The following is a 22695-nucleotide window of genomic DNA, read 5'->3' as shown; positions in this document are numbered from 1 at the left end:
TAAGTTTGAAGACTCTGGTAGTTAGAAGAGAGTTTTAAAGGTGCAGTATGTAGTATTGACCCAGCTAATGGGTACTGTAGTCCAAATTCAAAATATTGGAGAGGGTTGTTTCTCTCGTCCGCTCCTCAGACTTGATGCTCCCGGGTTGCCAGATTGAGAAGGACACGCAACAGAAATGAGCACAACTGACAATGGAAGGCGACGAGCCTTACAGTGTGAGTTGATGAGTTGATTTATCCATGTTTTAATATGCCTCTGGACATAGAGCTTTTTAGATGGATGCCGAGGCTTTTTAGGTCGGGTCAAATCTGCTATTTCTGACCTAGTTTGTTGCTGACTTCCATGGCTATAATACGCTGTGTTTTCTGCTAACTGATAAACCCAGGGTGTCAATATACTATTGGGTAAATCGGCAGCGAAATCACTCTCAGACCAAAACAAAAACAGTTCTGATGCGGAACGCACATTTCAAAGTAGAATAACTGGCTGTAGCTTTGTTTTTAGGAGACACAAGTATGTGAACTTAGCATGTTTCCTAAATCTCTGCAAGCATATTAGGACATTTTCGTGCTTTAGTACAGTCAAAAAGTTACATACTTCAAGTGTTATGCCTTGAATACTTGCATTTCTTAACCATTGCTAAAGTGTTCTGAGCAGTTGGGGAATTACTTGTTAAGGTGTTCAAATTTATTAATGGGTGGTTGCTAGAGTTTCACGAGTTCACACTTACATACAATTTGAGGGGGTAAAGTTTAATGCGTATTTGGCGTGCTGTCCGGGGGGAGGGATCGGAGTTCGGCCCGAACCCAGAGTACTCCCCCCGTATGTAAGTGTTTAGGACTAGAAGCGTGGAGAAGGGTATGCTGCAAAATTGTCAATGGATTGTGGTGAGACTCCTGAGTGTATATATACCTCTTACCATTGATTGCTGAGTGCTCTCCACTTGTGTTAATTATCTGAACGTGCTCCTCCCGAACTTTGTTAATAAAACATCATTTTGCTAAACAGTCGCTTAGTGTTTTTAAGTTGTTGGGAGCTCTGGATGATTGGATCATCATTTTAGTGTTTGCAAGTCTGTATTTTTTATTTTTGTGTTTATTTGATCTACTTTGCAAACAGACATTGATGTTTTCAGGAACAGTACCAGGTCTGGATCAGTGACTCTAGTCTGAAGCACAAACTGATCCTGTGGTGAATTTTCCAGAATAGATACGGTGTACTCATCCTGGTCAAATTTTGGAGGGTTGTCATTCACATCCTCAATGGTGACGGACACCACAGCGTTAGCCGTTTTACGGGCATCATTCTGCTGAGTTGCCTATTTATAAGGAAATCATGAATAGAAAATATAAACAAACACAATCCTGAAACCTCTTCAGATTCATGAATGTCTTCAGAAACGTCTGATACCTGTATGTGAACAGTTATCTGGTCGACTTCCTCTCTGTCTAGTGCCGTTGTCACAGAAATGACTCCACTGTTTTGATTTATGTCAAAGTTGCTCTGATATTCATTTGGAAAGGCTGGAACAGAAATGTGGATATTTGCTTTGTTATTATCAGAAACTTAAAATAGAATATGACTATATTTCTTTCTTCAAATAGAAGTGTGTTATTAGTAGTGTAAAGTGCTTGTTTTATCAAAATTTGCTGTGCTTGACTATAGTTTGGTGGAATTTTCTATATTATCAGATTTAAAATCAGTGTTTCACATCTAGCTCTCACACATCTACAGAGAAACTTTATTTGAAACAGGAGGAGGTTATTTAGATTAGGACACATGTCATGTAAGTGTGTTGTAAATCTTCTGTTAACAGCACCTGCTGTTATGCTGTAAAGTACAGGCTCGTTGATGCCCGTGTCGCCATCTTGAGCTTTTATGGCCTCAGGAGTGATGTCTGAAAACTGTCCTACCTGTGCATGGACAGAAAAGACATGGAGGGTTTCATTTGTTTGATCAGACATGCGTTTAAATATTGATCATGATGTTATTTACCTGGTTTTCCTCAATGGATGCCTTGTAGAGACTGTGATCAAAATAAGGGTTTAGATTGTCAAAATCGTCAACCGTTATTGTAACTGTTGTGGTGTCACTGAATTCTTCTTTATCCTGCAAAGAAACATAGTGTTTTAATACTATCTACCTTAAAATGATAGTTCATCCAAAAATGAAAATGTCAATGTATGGGAAAAAGCAGTTTGGACAATTCTACTAAACATCTGCTTTAGTTTTCCACAGAAGAAAGAAAGTCATGCACTCTCAGAAAAAAGGGCACTGGAGTGGTACCCTTACCAAATGTATTATCTTTGAGGTAGTAATATGCACCTTTTAGGGGTAAAGAAGGTTCAAAGGTCTACATTTTGAAAGGGTACCGTCCCAGTTACAGCTTTTGTGGGTGAGTAAATGATGACAGAATTTTCACTCTTGGGAAACTATTCCTTTAAATGTAAAGCAATGCTTAGTAAAATGGATGTGTGACTGGTAGGATGTCAAAGTTTGTCTTTACTTTGTCTTTAGCTTGCACAGTGAAGATGTACTGTTGAGCACTGTCGTAGTTCAGAGCTTGTTTCAACCTGATGTTTCCGTCATCTTTCACTTCAAATTCATCTGGTGCTGGAGGCTGTCAGGGCATGGGATTCAAATGACTCAAACTGAGCTCACACATTATTGCACTCAAATATATATGTATTTTCTAAAAAAAAGAACTGAATGCATTACTGTGTTAGATATAATCTATATTAAATATTTCAAAAATAAAAAATAAATTGATTAAACATATTAGAAAATTTACTTAGAAATCATAGAAACTAAAAAATTAAATCCAGAGCCTAATTGGTTTACAAGGAATGGTATGAAAACAATGGGATTAGATTAAAAGTAACAAGGTCAGAGATGATTGGGATGTACAAGTGAAAGTTGGGATTTCTAATTATCTGTAGGATACAACAAACTCAACCAGCCTTGAAAAATATTGTTCCAACTGTTGTTTCCTTCAGATTTTTAATGCCACATGAAATAAAAATTTGTTGGTTTTCATGCTACTAACTTTGAGGTATCTATATGGTAGTCTTTTAAACAAAAGTAAATGTTTAGCAGACATAAGCATTTCAACTGAAACGTCTTACATTTTGTCTTTCTCTTTTGGGAAAATGGAACAACAATTTATGATTATTTTTGAACTCACTCAAGTTTGTTATCAGAGAAATGTAGTTTCAGGAACATGTCTACTGTCACGGTCATCTATAATGTGACTTTTGTAGAAGCCTATTGTGTTAGTGTAATATATAAAATACATGAGACTCAGTTGAGACTTACCAGTATAGAATATATAATATTGCTGTTTTCTGGATAAACATCTGCATCTTCAGCTATAACCCTGAGCACATCTGAACCCACAGCTGTCGTCTGGAGCAAAAGACACAGTTTACAAAGAGATGTGAGTCTCTGAGTGACCAAACACACTTCTGCTGTATAAAGATGTGACATTACACACACCTCTGACACGGTGACGCTGTATGTTTTACTCTGGAAGATCGGAGGATTGTCATTGATATCCTGAACTTCTAACGTCCGGATATTTTTCAGCTGAAATGCACAATGACATTTTTGAAATGAAGATTTATGTGATGATACCAATTTCCATAATTTTTATTGAATGATTGGATTATGCTATTGTGTAAATAAACATACCCCTGTGTTTGAGCAGGTCACTGAATAATAGAAATTCACTCCTGACTGGAAGAAATAAAACACACAAAGAGACATACAGTATATGGCACTTTCTTCCATTATTAAAGTAATATATATGTATGCATATGTAAGTATGGTTATGTTATTTTTATTTTTATATACTTTATCTAACAAATATAATAGTGAAACAAACCTCCTTTAGTACATCAGCGTCCAGTGGTTTGACGGTTCGTACAGTAGCGGCTGAGTCTCCATTAGAGTAAACCAGCTCCAGAAATGTTACAACAATAGGATTGCTATATCCCTCCAGCACCAGACGATCATCAGGTCCGATATTAGTGATAATCTCTACATCTCCTGAAGGCCAGATCAAATACATATTTAAATATTTACATATACATTGATTAAATTCCATACAGAAAACAAATAAAGAACACTCCCTTTAAAATGGCTGGAGCAGTGACAGGCAGTGACCTCCCAGATGACTTTATATCACTCAATTCTGACTTTATAATTCGCAAATGCGACTTTATATCACACAATCCTGACTTTATAACTCGCAATTCTGACTTTATATCACGCAATTCTGACTTTATAACTCGCAATTGTGATTTTATAACTCACAATTTTACTTTATAACTTGCAATTTTTACTTTATATCATGCAATTTTTACTAACTTGCAATTTTTACTTTATATCATGCAATTTTTACTAACTTGCAATTTTTACTTTATATCATGCAATTTTGACTTTATAACTTGCAATTTTTACTTTATATCATGCAATTTTTACTAACTTGCAATTTTTACTTTATATCATGCAATTCTGACTTTATAACTCGCAATTGCGACTTTCTATCACGCAATTCTGAGAAAACAGTCAGAACTGTGAGATGTAAATTCACAATTGTGAGAAAAAAAGTCAGAATTGTGAGATAAAAAGTAGCAATTGCCTTTTTTATTTTTTATTCTGTGGTGGAAACAAGCTTCCGTTCAAATCAGAGGGCTAAAATCAGGGTAGGAAAAATGTTGTTTATTTCTAAATTATGTTATGTAAAAATCTGATTAACATGATAAGTGTACCCCAGGAAACATTATAAAATAATAAATGCAGTTCATGACCCTTTTAATATTACATTAATGCAAAACAAATAAAAAAATAATAATTGTTACTTTTAAATGTAAAATTAATATTTGCGACTAGTTATACTTAGTTTGTTAAGTCTTAATCATTTCTCACCTTCATAATCCTCCAGGACAGTCCCTAGATAGATATTAGTTCCAGTCACACAGTTTATCTCTGAGGTACCTTAAACAACAAGTAATTGGTTTCAGGATAAATTTAGTAGTACACACTATACATTAAACCACACAATATATTGAAAAACAAGACAAATAAAGCATTCAGTTTAAAAATTGTTCTGAAATACTGAAATTTAACTGAAATGCTAATGACATGGCTCAACTATGGGGATAGAATTGTTGCTTTATTCCAAATTATTATGATCCACAAATAAATGTATATTTAAAATAAATGTATAATAAATGTAGGGATTCAAAATCATTAAACACTCACAAATAAATAGAATGTGATCCACAAATATATGTGAGGAGTTTCACAAAAATTAATTAAATTCACAAATAAATAAAATGAGATTTGCCAAAAAATATCTGCTAACTCCGCATTTGTGGATTTTGAAACATTTCTAGTGTCAAGACCATAGACTGTAAAAAAAAGACGTGCAAATTCACAAATAAGTGGACTCCACCCACCGTCTACTCAAGCCAATTAGATAACAGCCACATTGCGCTGACCAATCATAACATGCTCTCGCTCTAAGAAATCACGATTTGCTTTCAACTCACCCTGAAATAACTTGCTCATTCTCCATTGGCTCAGATAGGAAGTATGTGATGCAAGTGACTGCAAGAGAGCCAAACTATAAGTCTATATAATGTTCTGGCACTGAAATATGGCTTATTCATGATGTTATATTGTTGCTAAGGTGTTCTAAATGGTTGCTAGGGTATGGTTCGCTGTGTGGACAGTGGACCAGTACAGCGCATGGTACAGCGGCAAAACTCTGCTCAATGCCGCTGGCAACAACGCCTTCGCTTAGGGGTGTGTCTGTAGTGAGTGTGTTTAATGTATGTTTATTTAATCACACGGGCAATATAATCATCACAGATGCACGTGATTACTTTTGGAAATAGGCAAGCTTTGTTTCCAAATGCCCCAAAGATATCCTGTCAATTTGATCAACTTTTGTAAACGCAGCCAGTATAATCACAATGAACACATCCAAACTGAAATTTTTAACATAAATATGTCACCTTTATTTATTTATCGCTTTTTACAATACAGATTGTTTCAAAGCAGCTTTATAGTGATGACAGGAAAATAATGCAACATAAATATAACAACTGCAAAGCGTCCAATTTGTAAACAAAAGGATCTACGTACTAAATGCAGCATATATTCCAGGCACAACCTGTATATTTCCAAATGCTTGAGACAAACTTCACTGCCTGAACAACACAGCGATTGGCTGCTGCCCGCGTTGTTCGCTTGATATTTGCATAAAGTCGAGAACTGCCCAAACTTTTGACGCTCTCAATGCTTTCTCAGAGTGAAGCTCAACTTCCATAGGAATGAATTGAAAACGCTCGCTCGCATCAGTAGACATGCACCGTTAATCAGCTGCGCTGTGCAACTCATAGAATAGTGAATGATCATAATTTGTGTAAACTGTATGTTTATGCTGATTCACTGATCCTGATGGAAATATAAAGAAGCATTAAACTTCATCAATTTTGGAAACAGAGTGTTCTAACCACGCAAACAGCACTTCAACTTAATACGAACAAAGCACCCTTAATAGTATAGTAGCCTACCCTACAGAGTTCATTTCAGGGGTGCAAATGAATCTGTTCCCACCCTGAGCAAATCGTGATTGGTTGGAGCAAGAGAATGTTATGATTGGTCAGCGCAAGGTAGCTGTTATCTGATTGGCTTGAGTAGATGGTGGGTGGAGTCCACTTATTTGTGGATTTGTCTGCATGTCTTGACCATAGACTGTAAAAAAATATGGACGTAGTGTCCGTGACGTCACCCGTAGGTTTCTGAAGAGCATTTTTGAAGCCTAAAGTAGCAAGTGTGGTGAATAATCAGGCCACTTTGGTGTGTTGAGTCCGGGCTTAGGACCCCAGTAGTACGAATTGCTGTGAATACTGTAAGGCAGTATCAGTGCAGTATAAACTCAGGTAAAGCTCATAGCACGATCATCGGATAACGTTAGCTGTATGCTATGCTATTATCTAAGCTAACTAAAAAACACTAACAACGAGAAATTTTTAATTTCAGAATCTATAGCTTCGGTTAAATACTAGTATATGAAACGTATAATTTAAAATACATTAAATACATGAATGACTCGTTATAACGTAGTACAAATGTCTTCTATAATAAAATGATTTTGTATGATTTGTAACCAGGCACTAAATTTGTGAAAAAATTTAGTGCCTGGTTACCCATAAAACGTGCTTTGAACCAATCGGATTGCTTGGGTCCTAAGCCCGGACTCATCACACCAAAGTGACCGGATTATTCACAGGGCAGGGGGGCAGGGTTTCATATTATTTTGAAGTTTCCCCGGGCGCCGCCAGCCCGCCACTGGCTAGCGGACCCCCACCTGCTGTTAGCATCCCATTGACTCCCATTCATTTTGGCGTCACTTTGACAGCGAATAACTTTACATCTGAGGCGTTTAAAGACTCCATTTGTCCATTATTTATTTCTAAAGAAACACGAAAATGTATAAAAGGCTCCATTACCTTGTAGCTTACGTTATGGCCCCGTAGAAGCAATTTTTGTAAAAATCCAATGGGGTCGCTGTGTCCAGTTTATATACTGTCTATGATTATTCACTACACCGGCCGTCGCCATATTGGCCTTGCGTCACTCCCGGATAACAGAAAATAGGCAAAGAGTGAGTGGAGCTGAGGAGACTGGCTATCTGAAATCACCTAGCTCGACGTGATCGAGTTAGCTCAGGCTGGGGAGGCAATGCTATAACGTTATGCTACTGACAGTACCAAGTCTGCAACTGCACAGGGCCTCGCGCTAAAGTGACAGTTGATGATGTAAAGCCAATTAAAAGTTCCTATTTTTGCCCTTCGAAATATTATAATAGTTAAAAGACATGGCTACAAGTGAGACTGTGTATCGTGATTCTGTACTATTCTGCTAGTTGAAAATGTATTATGCACTAACTTAATATTACTCTGAGAGTGTGTGTGTGACAGTGATTTATGTGCATAACGTTACATGTCAGTCACTCTTTTTTATAGTCTATGGTCCGTCAGCGCGGCATCGCTCGTCAAGTTCGTAGAGAGCTTATTCAGTCCATTTTAAATTCTGATTTTGGCCGCCTCTCAAATGGGTTAAACCATAGATATATTGCCTATGAAGTTCAAGTATGCGCTAGAAAATCCGCGTTCATTCAAGGATGTGCATTTATAGCATGGACGGAGAAAGCGCCGACACCTGCAGGATTTCATCTGACGGTACATAAGCATATTATCTCATCTGTTCCATGAGAGCAGAACGAACGAGCCTTTATCGACGTTTTTAAATCTGAAAACTCCAAAAAGCAACGAAATTGTCAGACATCCATTAGTGCATGTTCACAGAGGAAAACAACTGAAATACAGCGCTGGTTGTTTTCTCGAACGATACTCGACGACAACGACGGAATCCTAAGCCGTGGGCGAAGTAACGTTAATGGGTGTATTAAATTGTATGAAATAATTCCGTAAAAAGCACAAAACACTGCAGAGATGGCAAGTTCAGCAGCTAACATATGCTGAGGTGAAGTGACGGCTAGTAACAGCAGACAAACGGCTAGCATTGACATCAGCGGCAATCTACCTGTCACTCAAGTGGCCACACCCTTAATTATGTAGAACTTTAAATATTAATCAACTAAACGGATGAGTTATAAAATAATTCACCCCCCTCACAGTTGTTATGAAGGGCAAAATTAGCTGTATAGACCAAAGCCACATACAGACACCAGGCTGTAAACATGTTTTTTTTCTGCTGTAAAGTTGGTAATTTTAACATGGGAGAGATACAGATTTGACTCACTTGTGCAGCCAGCCTCAAGCGGCCAGTCAATGAATTGCAGTTTAACTCACTTCCGTGTTGGTTTCAAGAGAGAGACGGGGAGGTTGCCGCTTGGTCTTGACTCTTGACCAGTCTTGACACTAGAAATATTTCAAAATCCTCAAATGCACGGAAAGGGATTCACAAATGAATGCCAGGAAGAGTTGTGTTTGTGAAATAAAATCATATTTGTTATTATGTTTTTAATTTTTTTTATCATTTTATATATTTGTGAATTTAGTTATTTTTGTGAAACTCCTAACGTTTATTTGTGGATATCATTCTATTTACTTGCGAATATGTTTAATGTTTGTGGATCTCTTTACATTTATTTGTGGATCATAATCTATTGGCGAAATAAAGCAACAATTCTATCTCAATACTCAACTGATTTTCTCAAATCTTCTCCTTACATAATTTTTTTGCCATTATGACAGCTGTTCAGATAATGTAAGTTGTTCAGAGAGTAAGCTAAGTTAATGAACAGTGTGTACACTTAATAGAAAACATAAATGATGTAAACAAATCAACATTATCCTGAAAAGCATTTTACTTCATTAGAAGACCTTTGTCCTGTAAAACACGTTTTTAAACAACATTATGTACCATAGATAGATAGATAGATAGATAGATAGATAGATAGATATTCAAAATCTGGATGTACATTGTCACATTTCTTTTTTGGTAAATAACAGAGTCCTGTAAACAAAGTTCCAGTTCTGCCTACCATCTACACATTTCAACTTCAGCTGGTTACGAATAAATTTGACTTACCAACAGCACTCCTAACACTGTGGACATGAAAACAAGCTAAAATAAATAAAAGACAGGACAAATCCATCATTTCCATAATTCATTGTCAACAATGCCGTCTGTATTATGAAGCCTTTGAGGAAAGAGAATGAATATTCCTGTAATTTCTCCCTCTGAGCTGTTCCTTATTGTATACCATAAACAGTTACTCTCTGAGTAAGCAAGTATCAAAGGTTGAGGCCAATAATAAGGAGTGATGTGGGAGGGATTTTCTGGAAAGAAGTTGATGTTACAAGTTTATTTAAGGATATTTGAGATGTCTTGAACTCAGATTTTGTTACTGATCTTGTTTTGAGTTTGTACAACCACACCTTCTCATGCAATAGTTTACATAGACCAATACAACAGTGAAAGCTAACATCCCAAATCAGAGTGTAACCAACAACAATTACTGTATTTCAAAACAATTAACTGCAGTTTTAAATATATATTACTTTTTCTTAGTTTATACCTTACTAATATCAGGAGTCTTCACCCTTTTTCAGGCCATGGACCCTTTGATTGAGCAAGGAATCCTATATTGTTTAGCTAACACGGAGAGTTGCATTTTAGACTTGTATTTTAAATGCATATTTAAAAAAAATCTCAAAGACTAGCCCTAAACTCAAATATGGCTTCTGTGAAGATACATGACAACAATGAAAATTTCACACTCTGTATTGCTGGATAACTGGTAAAGTTTTTTTTTATTTTCCCGTGCTCCTATTGCCAACACAATCAACATGTCAAATATTAACTTATCACTGCATGAAAATGATCAGAACCAACTATAAATTTATAACACCAACATCAAACAAATCAAAGGTTACACTGGATGATAAACAGGGATTATATCTTATCTTGATGGTTTTATATAACAAACTATTTGAAAGTGAAACATTAATGTTAAACTAATACGGTTTACTTTAGCAATCCACACAAATAGACTTGTGCTGGTGTTGGTTTCTTATGATTTACCACACGACTGTGGAGGCACATGACATGCAGCTTGTTGAGAAGTGTGCTATAAGACATTTAAATGAACGTTATCTCTCAGTTGACAAAGTCAGATTTGTGGTGATCTTGTGGCCTTGAAAACTAAACAGCTGTCCTGCTCGCGACTGAATGTGATCCCAACTTCCCCCTCAGGAAATACTGATTGTAAAAGCAGATTCCTAGCATTTTCCTGTTGCTAAAATTGATTAAACGCCTAAACAGTTATTGAATTTTATATATATATATATATAATTTAATATTCCACAAGGTCCAGATGTGGGCCGGATCTGGGCCAATGTTGATATCTGGGTATGCAAAGCAGCAGCCCTTCGGCGCACTCAGTGTCCAAATTTACTGGCTCGTTTTCATTCACTCATTCAAGTGTAGTCTAGGCTACTATATTAGTGAAGTAATGTAGGGAAAAGTGAATGAGAAATCAGAAATCGCATACTGTAGACGTGTAGATAAACTAAATTTTAATTTGGACTTACTTCGCGACCGTTAAAAAGTATGTTATCAGTATGAATGTGTGTTGTGTAAAAGTGGCATAAATATACAGTAAGTTGTATCTACAGTAAAGAGTGAGATAGTGAGCAACTCTAAAAACGTGTATTATTACACATGTGGTGGTGGGAGATGACTCGATGGCTCTTAATAAATATGACTAACTCTAAGAGCACAGTTGAACAACTTGAATTGAAATTGAATATGGGACGACTCCATGGTCAAGGACTGGCCTAACCAGACATCTGCAACTTTTACACCGTCCAGACTGCACTCACTCGTTCCTGACAGCTGCTGAGAAAGGTTTGAATCAATTAATCAGTTTTGACTGCTAAATTCTGTGTTATGTTCTGCAATGTGTACATCTGAGGGTTAAAGTCATTCAAATTAAAGTCATAAAGTCATTCTTGATTGCCGTTTTGACAGTGGACCTGGGGTGCGTTTCCCGTACAACGATGCAACTCGCTGGTTTAACCATCATAGTACGATGCATCTTTAAAGAAATCAACTAGCTAGTCACTACTGTTTCCCGAAACCATGGTACCTGTGTCGCAGATCCATGGTTTGAACCACATTGGTTGGAGCTGTCGTTATGACGTTCTTCTTCTTCTTCTTCGTTCTAATGGCGGACTGGTGCTATGGGCACATATCGCCACCTGCTGTAAATTTGGTTCTTTTCTCTTTTCGACTGCGCTTTCTTAGTGACGATGTGGACTAATTACGTTAACAACTCAACATTCATTCTTTGCACAATAAAATATATGCATATATAAACACAATGTTGTCTTCTCTGATCCCAAAATCTATAACTATTAATTTCACAATTTCATATTTATTAATTTCTAATTGAATATTGATAGATCAGCACAATTAAAATGAAAATAAATGATGGGTTTTAAAAACACTGTGATTGTTATACTATTGTGTACACCTGTTGCATATTTTGCTTAAGATCATTAGCCTTCCTATTTAAGTCCCCTTGCCATACAGCTATGTGTTCATATGACCTGTCTGAAAATGACGCGAAAACCACAATTTTCAAAAAATGAAGTCACAGTTCTTTTGGAGGAGGTGGAGAGTAAAAAAATACTGCTATTTTCAAAGCTGAAAAATTGTGTTACAAATGCTGATAAAAAAAAATCCTGGGCAGAAATCACCCAAAAAATAAATGCTGCTGGCTATGGTTATGAGCGAAGCCCAGAAGAAGTTCGAAAAAAGTGGGCGGATTTCGCAAGTGTGACCAAACGGAGGGCTGCAGCACGTAGAAGGGAAGCAAAAAAGACTGGTGGGGGTATCAACTCCGTTCCTCCTCTGACTGCAGAGGAAGAGAGAGTTTTGGCCATCCTGGGGCCTGAGGCCTTGGAAGGGATCCCTGGAGGCATAGATGTATGTGCGTCAACCAGGCCTTTGAATTCAAAGCTGAGCCCTGGAACATCAGGCCCCCTCCACCCTGGCCCTGGAACATCAGGCCCCCTCCACCCTGGCCCCCTCCACCCTGGCCCTGGAACATCAGGCCCCGGAACATCAGGCCCCCTCCACCCTGGCCCTGGAACATCAGAACCCCTTCCACCTGCCCCTGGAACATCAGAACCCCTTCCACCTGCCCCTGGAACATCAGCAATGAGTCCTGGTCTTGGGCTATTGCTCCCTTCTTCTGACTCCCCTCAGTCTGAGGCCTCCTCATGTGCTGGGCAACGTCGTTCTGGCATTCCAGAAACCCAGCCATTAATCTCCCGCCAAAGGAGAAACAGGGGACGTTGTGGCTGCAGTGAGAAGCTGCTTCAGTCGGAGAAGAAGAAGATATCTGAACTCCAGGGAATCAGGAGAGAACTGAGAGCCCTGAAGGAGCAGCAAGACCAACACCATCAGGAGGTTATGGCCTATAGGAGGGCTAAATTGGAACTCCTGCAACAACAAGCCAGCAAGCCCTCTTTAACCATGTTTCTACCAACCGACAGTAAGTGAAAATTGTGTTATTTACTCAGTATGGAAAGTCAAATCATGTGTGGATGACAGCCATGTAATCTTTTTTTCTTTTTTTTCAGATCCACAGATGTAACCCCCTTTTTTTTTTTTTTTTTTTTTTGGCTACATTGTTGGCCATCATGCCTCCCTTCTGGCAAATGGGGCTCTGGTGAAGCTGTGTGGTGCATGACATTCAATTTGTTTTTCAGTGAGTTAAAAACCTTCACCAGTTGAACTGAAATACAAATAAAAGTTTTTTTTCAGTTTAATATGAGGAAAAGAGCATACTATTGTGACTTGACTCAAAGTAGTATATTAATGCCATATAAAAATGCAGGCATTACTGAGTAAAGCTGAAGCATGTTTACCATGCCATGTCATCCTTTATTAAATACCTGAATAATGTGACCAAGCCTGATAATGAAACATATGGAATGGAACTTTTATTTTGAAGTGGTGAGCCACCATCACATAAACCATAAAGTAAATGAAAATTTTGTTAATTCACAACATTAATATCATCAATGGCAATATAAGCCAAACATAACACAAAACACTCTTAAGTGCTTTCTTAAGAGAAGAATGAAAAATATGAAATAACAGAATGACAACAGCCTATTTTAGATGGTAGAAGATGGTAATAATTAATAGTAATTCAATTAATTTAGAATGATTATTAGCTAAGGTGTTTCTATTAACTCAAAAGCAGGTGTACTAATGCCTCTCCTAATAAAACAGTGTGTATGTGTGTTTCAAGTGCTCAACAATGGCAGCTTTACAAAGATTCTTACAGCTGGAGCACAGAAGGCGACTGAGAAGTCAATCAGTTTATATAAATGCCCACATAAGGACAAATTTTACCCCTCTTGACTCACTATCTGATGATGCAATTTTAAGAAAATTCCGTCTTCCAAGGACCAAGATCCTTGAATTATTTCAGATAGTGAAACCACACCTTCAGAGGGCAACAAGAAGAAACTACGCCTTAAGTCCAGAGGTGCAGTTGTTAGCTACACTGCGTTATTTTGCTGTTGGAAGTTTTATGGAGGTGGTGGGTGATGGCCTGGGGCTCAGCAAGTCTTCAGTCAGCAAAACTGTGACAACAGTAACACCTTTGCTATTACAGCTGATGAAGAGCATCCTGGTTTTCCCCAAAACTCCTGAGGAAATACAGCTGGCCAATCAACAATTCTATGATATTGACAACATCCCCAGAGTGATTGGCATCATTGATGGCACCCTAATCCCAGTATTAAGCCCTAAGGTAAATGAGCCCTTGTACATTTGCAGGAAGGGCTATCCAGCCATTAATGTTCAAGTAGTGTGTGATCACCAGGGAATGTTCACTGACATTGTGGCAAAATGGCCTGGAAGCACAGATGACTCTTTTGCATGGGCCAATTCTGCAATTTGCCAGATGGCTGAAGAAGGTGGCTTTGGTGATAGCTGGCTCCTGGGAGACAGTGGATATCCTCTTCGCCCCTACCTCTTGACACCTGTGCAGCATCCAGCCACCATTGCAGAGGAAAGGTTTAATCAGGCCCATGGAAGGACACGCTCTATAGTGGAGAGGACTATAGGACTGTGGAAACAACGTTTTCGCTGCATCAGCAAGTCCAGTGGTGGCCTGAAGCTAAACCCCACCAAAAGCTGTTCTGTTATTGTGGTTACTGCAATTCTCCACAACATTGCAGTAAGGGAAAATGTCCAGCTTCCTGAGGAGAAAGTTGGTGCTGTTGGAGCCGATGGTGAGGAAGATGCTGTTTCTGATGATGATGATGATGATGATCCTTTGAACCCACATCAAGGCAGAATGCATCCTGCAGGAGCAGAAGTCAGAGAACTTTTAATTCAGAATATGTTTGGATGGTAGGCTAATATTTTACAGTTTGGATACAGACACAGTATACTGTGTTTTCTATTATTTGTTTAATTTAATCTGACATAACTTGTGTTAATAAATAATGTTGTTTATTTGCCTATGTTTCCCCCCAGCAGACTTCACAAAAATACTTTTGCAAACAATAAATATGTATTTGTTTCTTATAACGCCATGAGAATATTATATTCTACTACACAAAACTGCTTATTTATAAAATTTTACTTCATTCTTTAACTATATATAAAAAATACTGTGGTTTGAGTGTGTAATATTTTAAATAGCCTATGTTATCGTATGTAAATTAGCCTACGTTTCCATATGTTGCGTATGTGTAGGCTACAGTAGGCCTACAGATACAATTTAATATTTAAGGGTAAACCCCTAAAATAATTTTTGTAAAATATTGTTATATGATTATTTGTCTTTGGGAATTTAACAAAGCTACTCACTTGCACACTCACAGTTTCTTCGCACAAACGAAACCAAGACTGCGTCCCAACCGGCATTAATAATCCTTTCGGAGGGCACTTCGAAGGGAGAATAATTGCAATTGTCACTCTATTATATCGTTTCAAATCATTTGTAATGAAGAAATCAAATTGTGTAAAACCTGAGCACCTCGACTTTAAGTCATCCAAATCACTTAAAGTGAATGGTGAAAGCTTCGAAAGAAATAGGCTATAGGGTCGATAGCTCTGAATAGAACACATCCCAGCTGCTGCGAAATCAATGACGTCGACACAACAAACTAACAAGGAACTATGCTTCTAACGACAGCTCGAGAGCTGTCGTTCCAACCACACAAGTTTGCGATGCTGTTTGCGAACGTTCATTGGAACGATGGTTTCGGGAAACACCAAATCGTTGAACTATGCTGATAACGACGGAACTTGCGACCATAGTTGGCTAACGATGCTTTCGGGAAACGCACCCCTGGACATTTTAGTCATAGCTTTGCTAATTCTCCTTTATTATTGCCCTGTTTTGATCCGTTTTCCTGAGAAATATTTTTATTTTTTATTTTATTTTATGATCATTATTTTATTTTAAGGAGATAAAAATGGTGCTTGTCAACCTTAAAGGGTAACTCTCGCCAAAATGCAACCTAGGGTCTTTCTGTTAATCTACCCGAGGCGAACTTTAGTTTAAATCATAATTAGAATGGAAACTCCACTTTTAAGTTTGACAGTATTTTCGTTTTCGTTCAAATTGCCTTTTGAATGGGAGTGCTTGGGGCACTTCTGTGATAGCATCAAAAATCGCTATTTATAAAACACTAAGAAGGCTCGACACAACATGAAACTTTGCTCGAAGTATCATCAGGGGCTCTACACATGAACTTGAGCATTGAGAACATTGTTTGTGTACACAGAGTTTACTAAAAAGAAAGATTTTGAACAACTTACTGTAGCTGTGTCCGCCGGCATTTTGACAGTCAAAAATAGTCGATCTCCGAATGTGAATGAACTGACTCTGAATTTTAGTATATCTTCTTATATATGAGCATCCTTTTTCAAATACAAGGTCAATATTGATTTTCACTAATGACAAAACAACAAATTATCCGTGAATTTATATAGAACTAAGCTTTAGGAGCTTTCCATCTTTACTCTCCTCCCTGTTATGTTGCATTCAGAGATCGACTATTTTTGACGGTCAAAATGCCGGCGAACACAGCTTCAGTGAGTTGTTCAAAATCTTTATTTTTAGTAAACTCTGTTGCTTTATTATGGTTACATTACATATCTTAACTTCTATAATGCATACTGACTGAACATCGTATATTAACATTTAATCAAGTAAAAAATACAATTACAATACTTGCCGTAAATTAAATCAATCGATTAAAAATGTATTTAGAAATCAGTCATCTAAAAGTGAAATTGTGAAAAAAATTTTTTATTGTAGTTTAAAAAAATTTTTTTTTGATATTTTACCTGGAAATGTAACTAAATATCTCGTCTAACATAACACAATTTTAATGTTAGTTTACCAAATGCCAAATGTGAATTAAAGACACAGAGGCTATATTTAAAAAAATATATTTATCTATATACACATTTGACAGTTCTTGTATTCCTTGGGAATCAATATGTAAGCTCGCGCTCGATCGGCCCAAAACCGGCATCCGACCAGCGCAGAAGGTCTTTACGTGTTACTGTCCTTTTCTCGAGGCAAAGTATTTTTTGATTAAATGCAATACATTTGAATCAGAATCAGAATCAGAATCAGAAAGAGCTTTATTGCCAAGTATGCTTGCGCATACAAGGAATTTGTCTTGGTGACAGTAGCTTCCAGTACACATACAATATAAAGTGACAAGACAAGTGACAAGTAACATAGGTATAAATAAAAAAATAAAAAAATAGAAAAAATAAAATAAAAATAAAAGATTATAAATTATAAATATATATAAAGTTATAAGGTGCTATAATGAAATGTCTGAGGGAAGTATTGCACATGTTTGTTCCACAGTAGGGGAACATTTAAGTGTTCATGAGGTAGATGGCCTGGGGAAAGAAACTTTTCCTGTGTCTGGTTGTTTTTGTGCTCGGTGCTCTGTAGCGTCGACCAGACGGTAACAGTTCAAACAGAAAGTGTGCTGGGTGTGACGGGTCCAGAGTGATTTTGCGAGCCCTTTTACTCACTCTGGATGAGTGCAGTACTTTGAGTGTGGGAAGGGTAGTGCCAGTGATTCGCTCAGCAGTCCGAACTATCCGCTGTAGTCTACGGAGGTCGGTTTTGGTAGCAGAGCCGAACCAGACGGTGATGGAAGTGCAGAGGATGGACTGGATGACAGCTGAGTAGAACTGTACGAGCAGCTCCTGTGGCAGGTTGAATTTCCTCAGCTGACGCAGGAAGTACAGTCTCTGTTGGGCTTTCTTCACAATAGAGTCTATGTGAGTGTCCCACTTCAGATCCTGAGAGATGGTGGTGCCCAGGAACCTGAATGACTCTACTGCAGTCACAGTGCTGTCCATGATGGTGAGTGAAGGGAGTGCAGGGGGTTTCTCCTGAAGTCCACGATCATCTCCACTGTTTTGAGCGTGTTCAGCTCCAGGTTGTTATAACTGCACCAAAGAGCCAGCTGCTCCACCTCCTGTCTGTACGCAGACTCGTCACCGTTCCGGATGAGTCCGATAACAGTAGTGTCGTCCGCAAACTTCAGGAGCTTGACAGAGGTGTCTTTAGAGGTGCAGTCATTTGTGTACAGGGAGAAGAGCAGTGGTGAGAGAACACATCCCTGTGGAGCACCGGTGCTGATGGTGCGGCTGTCGGACGTGATTTTGCCCATTCTGACTAGCTGTTGTCTGTCTGTCAGAAAGCTGGTGATCCATTGACAGATGGAGCTAGGGACAGAGAGCTGGGTCAGTTTGGTCTGGAGCAGTGATGGGACGATGGTGTTGAAGGCAGAACTAAAGTCCACGAACAGAATCCTTGCATAGGTCCCTGGTTTGTCCAGATGTTGTAGGGTGTAATGCAGTCCCATATTGACCACATCATCCACAGACCGGTTTGCTCTGTAGGCAAACTGCAGGGGGTCCAGCAAGGGTCCAGTGATGTCCTTCAGATATGCTAACACCAGTCTTTCGAATGACTTCATGGCCACAGATGTTAAGGCAACAGGTCTGTAGTCATTGAGTCCTGTGATCTTTGGTTTCTTCGGGATTGGGATGATGGTGGAGCGTTTAAAGCAGAAAGGGACTTTGCACTGCTCCAGTGATCTGTTGAAGATCAGTGAGAAGATAGAGGCCAGCTGGTCAGCGCAGGTTTTCAGACAGGCTGGTGAAACACCGTCTGGGCCTGGTGCTTTCCTTCTCTTCTGTTTCCTGAAGATCTGACGCACATTATCCTCACTGATCTGAAGTGCAGGGGGGGAGGGGAGGGGGATGGCTGGAGGTGTTGATGGCTGTGTAGAGAGATGGTCAGGGCGGGTATGGGGTGTCTGATCGGGGGTCTCAAATCTACAGTAAAAGACATTCAGCTCGTTCGCAAGATGCTTGTTGCTGTCGATGCTGGGGGATGGTGTCTTGTAGTTGGTAATGTCTTTCAGGCCTTTCCACACTGATGCAGGGTCGTTGGAGGAAAACTGGTTTTCCAGCTTTTTGGCATAGCTCTTCTTAGCCACTTCAATCTCCTTTGTCAATGTGTTCCTGGCCTGATTATACAAGATCCTATCCCCACCACTCCTGTAGGCATCTTCTTTGACCTGACGAAGCTGTCTGAGTTTTGGTGTGAACCATGGTTTATCATTGTTGAATGATAAGTAAGTCCTGGTAGGGATGCATAAATCCTCACAGAAACTGATGTATGATGTTACAGTCTCTGTGAGCTCGTCCAGATCGCTGGCAGCAGCTTCAAAAACACTCCAGTCAGTGCATTCAAAACAGGCTTGTAAGACCTGCTCTGTGTCGTTGGTCCATCTCTTTACAGTCCTTATTACTGGCTTAGCAGTTTTAAGTTTTTGCCTGTAAGTTGGTAGAAGATGAACCAGGCAGTGATCGGAAAGTCCTAGAGCTGCTCTGGCGACGGAGCGATATGCATCCTTTGTTGTGGTGTAGCAATGGTCCAAAATATTATTGTCTCTGGTGGGGCATGTAATGTGCTGTTTGAATTTAGGCAGTTCACGTGTGAGTTTTGCCTGATTAAAGTCTCCGAGAATGATAAGAACAGAGTCCGGGTGTTGTTGTTCTGTTTCTGTGATCAGATCAGCCAGCTGTTGCAGCGCCGTACTCACGTGTGCTTGCGGTGGAATGTAAACACTGATGAGAACGAGCGAGGAAAACTCCCGCGGCGAGTAGAACGGCTTACAGTTAATGAAAAGCACTTCCACATCAGGACAGCACATCTTCCTTAACACAGTTACATCAGTACACCACCTTCTGTTGATGTAAAAGCATGTCCCACCACCGCGCGTTTTCCCCGTTGACTCCATATCGCGATCCGCTCTGAACAGCTGAAAGTCCGGTAGATGTAACGCGCTGTCCGGAATGGCTTCGTTCAGCCAGGTTTCCGTGAAACACAGAGCAGCAGAGTTGGTAAAGTCCTTGTTTTTGCGTGAGAGCAGAAGTAGTTCGTCCATTTTGTTAGGGAGAGAGCGGACATTCGCCAGATGGATGCTAGGCAGCGCCGTTCTGAATCCGCGCTGCCTGAGCTTCACGAGTGTGCCGGCTCGCTTCCCACGCCTGCGCGTCTTATACTGTTTCCACAGTGCAGCGGCGCAACCGACGACAATGTTCCGCAAAACGCCAGAAGAATCAAAAACTGGTTGGTGATCAGTTGGTGTGCACTGCCGAATGTTCAGCAGTTCGTCCCTGGTATAACTGATAGCGAATGACAAACATAAAACAGGACAAACTAACAAAAACAGTGTAACAACTGGAGAGCTCAACACCGAGGCAGCCATCCGCGGCGCCATCTTGGATCATGCAATTTGAATATGTATTCTCTAGTTATTTCATCTGACTCCATAAATGAAAAGGCTTTAATGATATCTGTGCATCATTAAATGAGCGAATGTTTGACTATTCCTTTTAACTCTTCAATGAAAATAATGTCAAAGTTAGAATAATCAAATGTAACAATTTATTATGTCAGGTAAATGTATCATGCCAATTTTATAATCAATTCAAAGATAATCGATACAAAACATCAAATGTTCTGGAATAAAGAGAAGAGATGCAACCCAACATTAAGAAATACATGAGGCTGAGAGCTCTCACTCTCAGCCTCACGGGCCAATCTGAGATACAGAAAATGCCCCGAACCCTTTGCTCCATACCATTATATAGACAGACCTCTTTCACATGGAAACATGTACTAACAAAAGAAATTTGCATTCAGAGGTTACACCTTTTGGGGGTGTGTGACCATTTGCCAGGAGACCACCTTCCTTTGTGTGCCAGTTATCTCTAAACTCTTAAAAACCATATTACCTTTTGTTTTACTTATTTGGAAATGAGACATTTGTGCAGTCACCCTGAGACATTTCAAATGATACTAAACATGTATAATACTCGATGTTATATCATTCACATTCAACCATATATTCTTTGGTGAATTCAGGTAATCTGAGCATGAGAGAGAGGGGGTGAGAGAAGGGGGAATGAAATGTAGATTAGGATGACTCGGAGGTGAGACTTTCGTCTCGATAGTTCAAATGTTAATTTCCAGAGAGGTCCTTTGTTCTCTCAGGGTCTGGTCGCTCTTCAACGACTGTCCGGGATCTCCTAATTTCTCAATTCTTACAAATACAATGACAGTGGCGTATCCAGCACTATCTCTCCTGTTTGCTCTACAGGACTGCTACATCTGTCTGTCTTAACAGCTGTATTTTTCAGTATGAATTCTGTTTTTAAATAACATTTCAATTCATAAAAATGTGGCAGTGACATCTGGCTTCATGATGGGTGATCCAGACAGCCACTATGAGACAGTAATACATAATGAGTGGAGCAGAGTGATGCTTGTCTCTTTGAAGGGAATTCACCCTGTGTTGTGTCTGTTGTGACCTGAGTTTATCATTGTGAGAGTCACATGACAGCTGATCCTGGAACTGAGGACACATGATCAAAGATGTTAACCCTGTAATGCTGAAGCCCAGAGCCTGATTTCTGTCTTAAGAAGATCTGATACTCGTGTTGTTTCCTCCATGTAGGGAACTTTAAAATGCTGCCTACAAAGTCATCTCACTATGTCTTGTACACCATTGAGAAGAAGTGAGGAGCTTTGATGTAAGCTTTTTCAGAGGTCAGAGATGTTGTTTCCACTGATATCACTTCCATTCCCAGATTCTCTGTCAAAATTTCTCATTAACCTCTTCCTGGGAAACACACAAAACACATGAGACAAAATAACAATTATTTTACAAAAAAACTTGTGGTACAAAAACTCTCTGGGTTTGTTGTTACAGTAAGGGGCTTTACCTTTCCGGGTTCTGGGTTTCTGTTAACAAAAGAAGAAACATGTTTTGTCAAACATCTCAGAACAAATCAATGCAGATAAAAACATGGTAACTGATGCATATTTTGTATTTGAGAACAATCTTTTCAAACTATTTGTATCAGATCTTTAACAATATTTTGACACTTACGTGATAAAGTTAGTAAGGTTGTCAATACTGCTTCTCTTTTCAGTTAAATCAATGTCTGTATTTGAACTCTGTCTCTCAGAATTGGTGCCCTTTTTCCTGAGGCAGCAAAAATATGTATTATAACTAATTGACCAAACATATACATTTTCTTCACTGTATAAAAAATACTCCTAAAACATGAGCAATGTTCAACATGAAACATAATTGTATCACTATAAAGACAACTAGCATCCCATTACAGCATTTTAGGAAAGCTGTATAGAACAGGTAAAACAGAACAGACAATTTAATCAATCCTGATTTTATGTTGACTTTAAGCTTATTTTTCAACTAGTAATTCTTTTCAAGATAGATAGATAGATAGATAGATTCAGTTACATTGCCAGTAATAACTTACTTGACAAGATGGATAATAGTCGACACTGAAGTCACACTGATTACAGCCAGCACAACACTGACAGCGATGAGAGCGATTGTGACGTCTTGACTGGATTCTTCAGAGTCTCCAGAACTGTCCTCCACTTTGATTATCAAACCAGGACCAAAAACCTTCTCCAGCTCAGATGTTAAATCTTTGCTCTCACTGTTCAGTTTCCTGTGGGAGTGA

At 38.8% G+C, this 22695-nt stretch overlaps 2 protein-coding genes across 2 annotated transcripts in view; both read right to left on the bottom strand.

Moving 5' to 3' along the window:
- The window catches only part of LOC309495751 (cadherin EGF LAG seven-pass G-type receptor 1-like), a 57693-nt gene that overhangs the window by 10415 nt on the left and 24583 nt on the right, over nt 1-22695 (bottom strand). Inside the window, exon 22 of the mRNA XM_082165588.1 lies at nt 22486-22683. Coding sequence (XP_082021714.1) covers nt 22486-22683 — 198 coding nt within the window. The remainder of the gene's footprint in view (nt 1-22485; nt 22684-22695) is intronic.
- LOC309495760 (protocadherin alpha-2-like) lies at nt 239-9809 on the bottom strand. The gene is made up of 11 exons (XM_082165605.1): nt 9631-9809; nt 4930-4998; nt 3884-4047; nt 3691-3735; nt 3496-3585; nt 3316-3405; nt 2507-2620; nt 1996-2109; nt 1820-1913; nt 1411-1523; nt 239-1318 (listed from the first exon to the last, which is right to left on the bottom strand). Exons 1-11 carry the CDS (start codon nt 9704-9706, stop codon nt 1055-1057), a joined length of 1233 nt encoding a protein of 410 aa, XP_082021731.1. The 5' UTR covers nt 9707-9809; the 3' UTR covers nt 239-1054.

Source organism: Leuciscus leuciscus (genome assembly GCF_965113295.1).
Source record: "Leuciscus leuciscus genome assembly, chromosome: 3".
Taxonomy (NCBI): domain Eukaryota; kingdom Metazoa; phylum Chordata; class Actinopteri; order Cypriniformes; family Leuciscidae; genus Leuciscus; species Leuciscus leuciscus.
Note: the sequence above shows the minus strand (reverse complement) of the source record. Positions and strands in the feature narration are given on the sequence as shown.

Bases quoted from the DNA above. Each gene is read 5' to 3' on its own strand.
- LOC309495760 (XM_082165605.1), bottom strand. From the start codon at position 9,706: ATGGAAATGATGGATTTGTCCTGTCTTTTATTTATTTTAGCTTGTTTT. The intron at 4,048-4,929 runs GTGAGAAATGAT...TCTGGCCTTCAG, and splicing joins TGTCCTGGAGGATTATGAAG to GAGATGTAGAGATTATCACT. The intron at 3,736-3,883 runs GTTTGTTTCACT...TATTTCTTCCAG, and splicing joins ACGCTGATGTACTAAAGGAG to TCAGGAGTGAATTTCTATTA.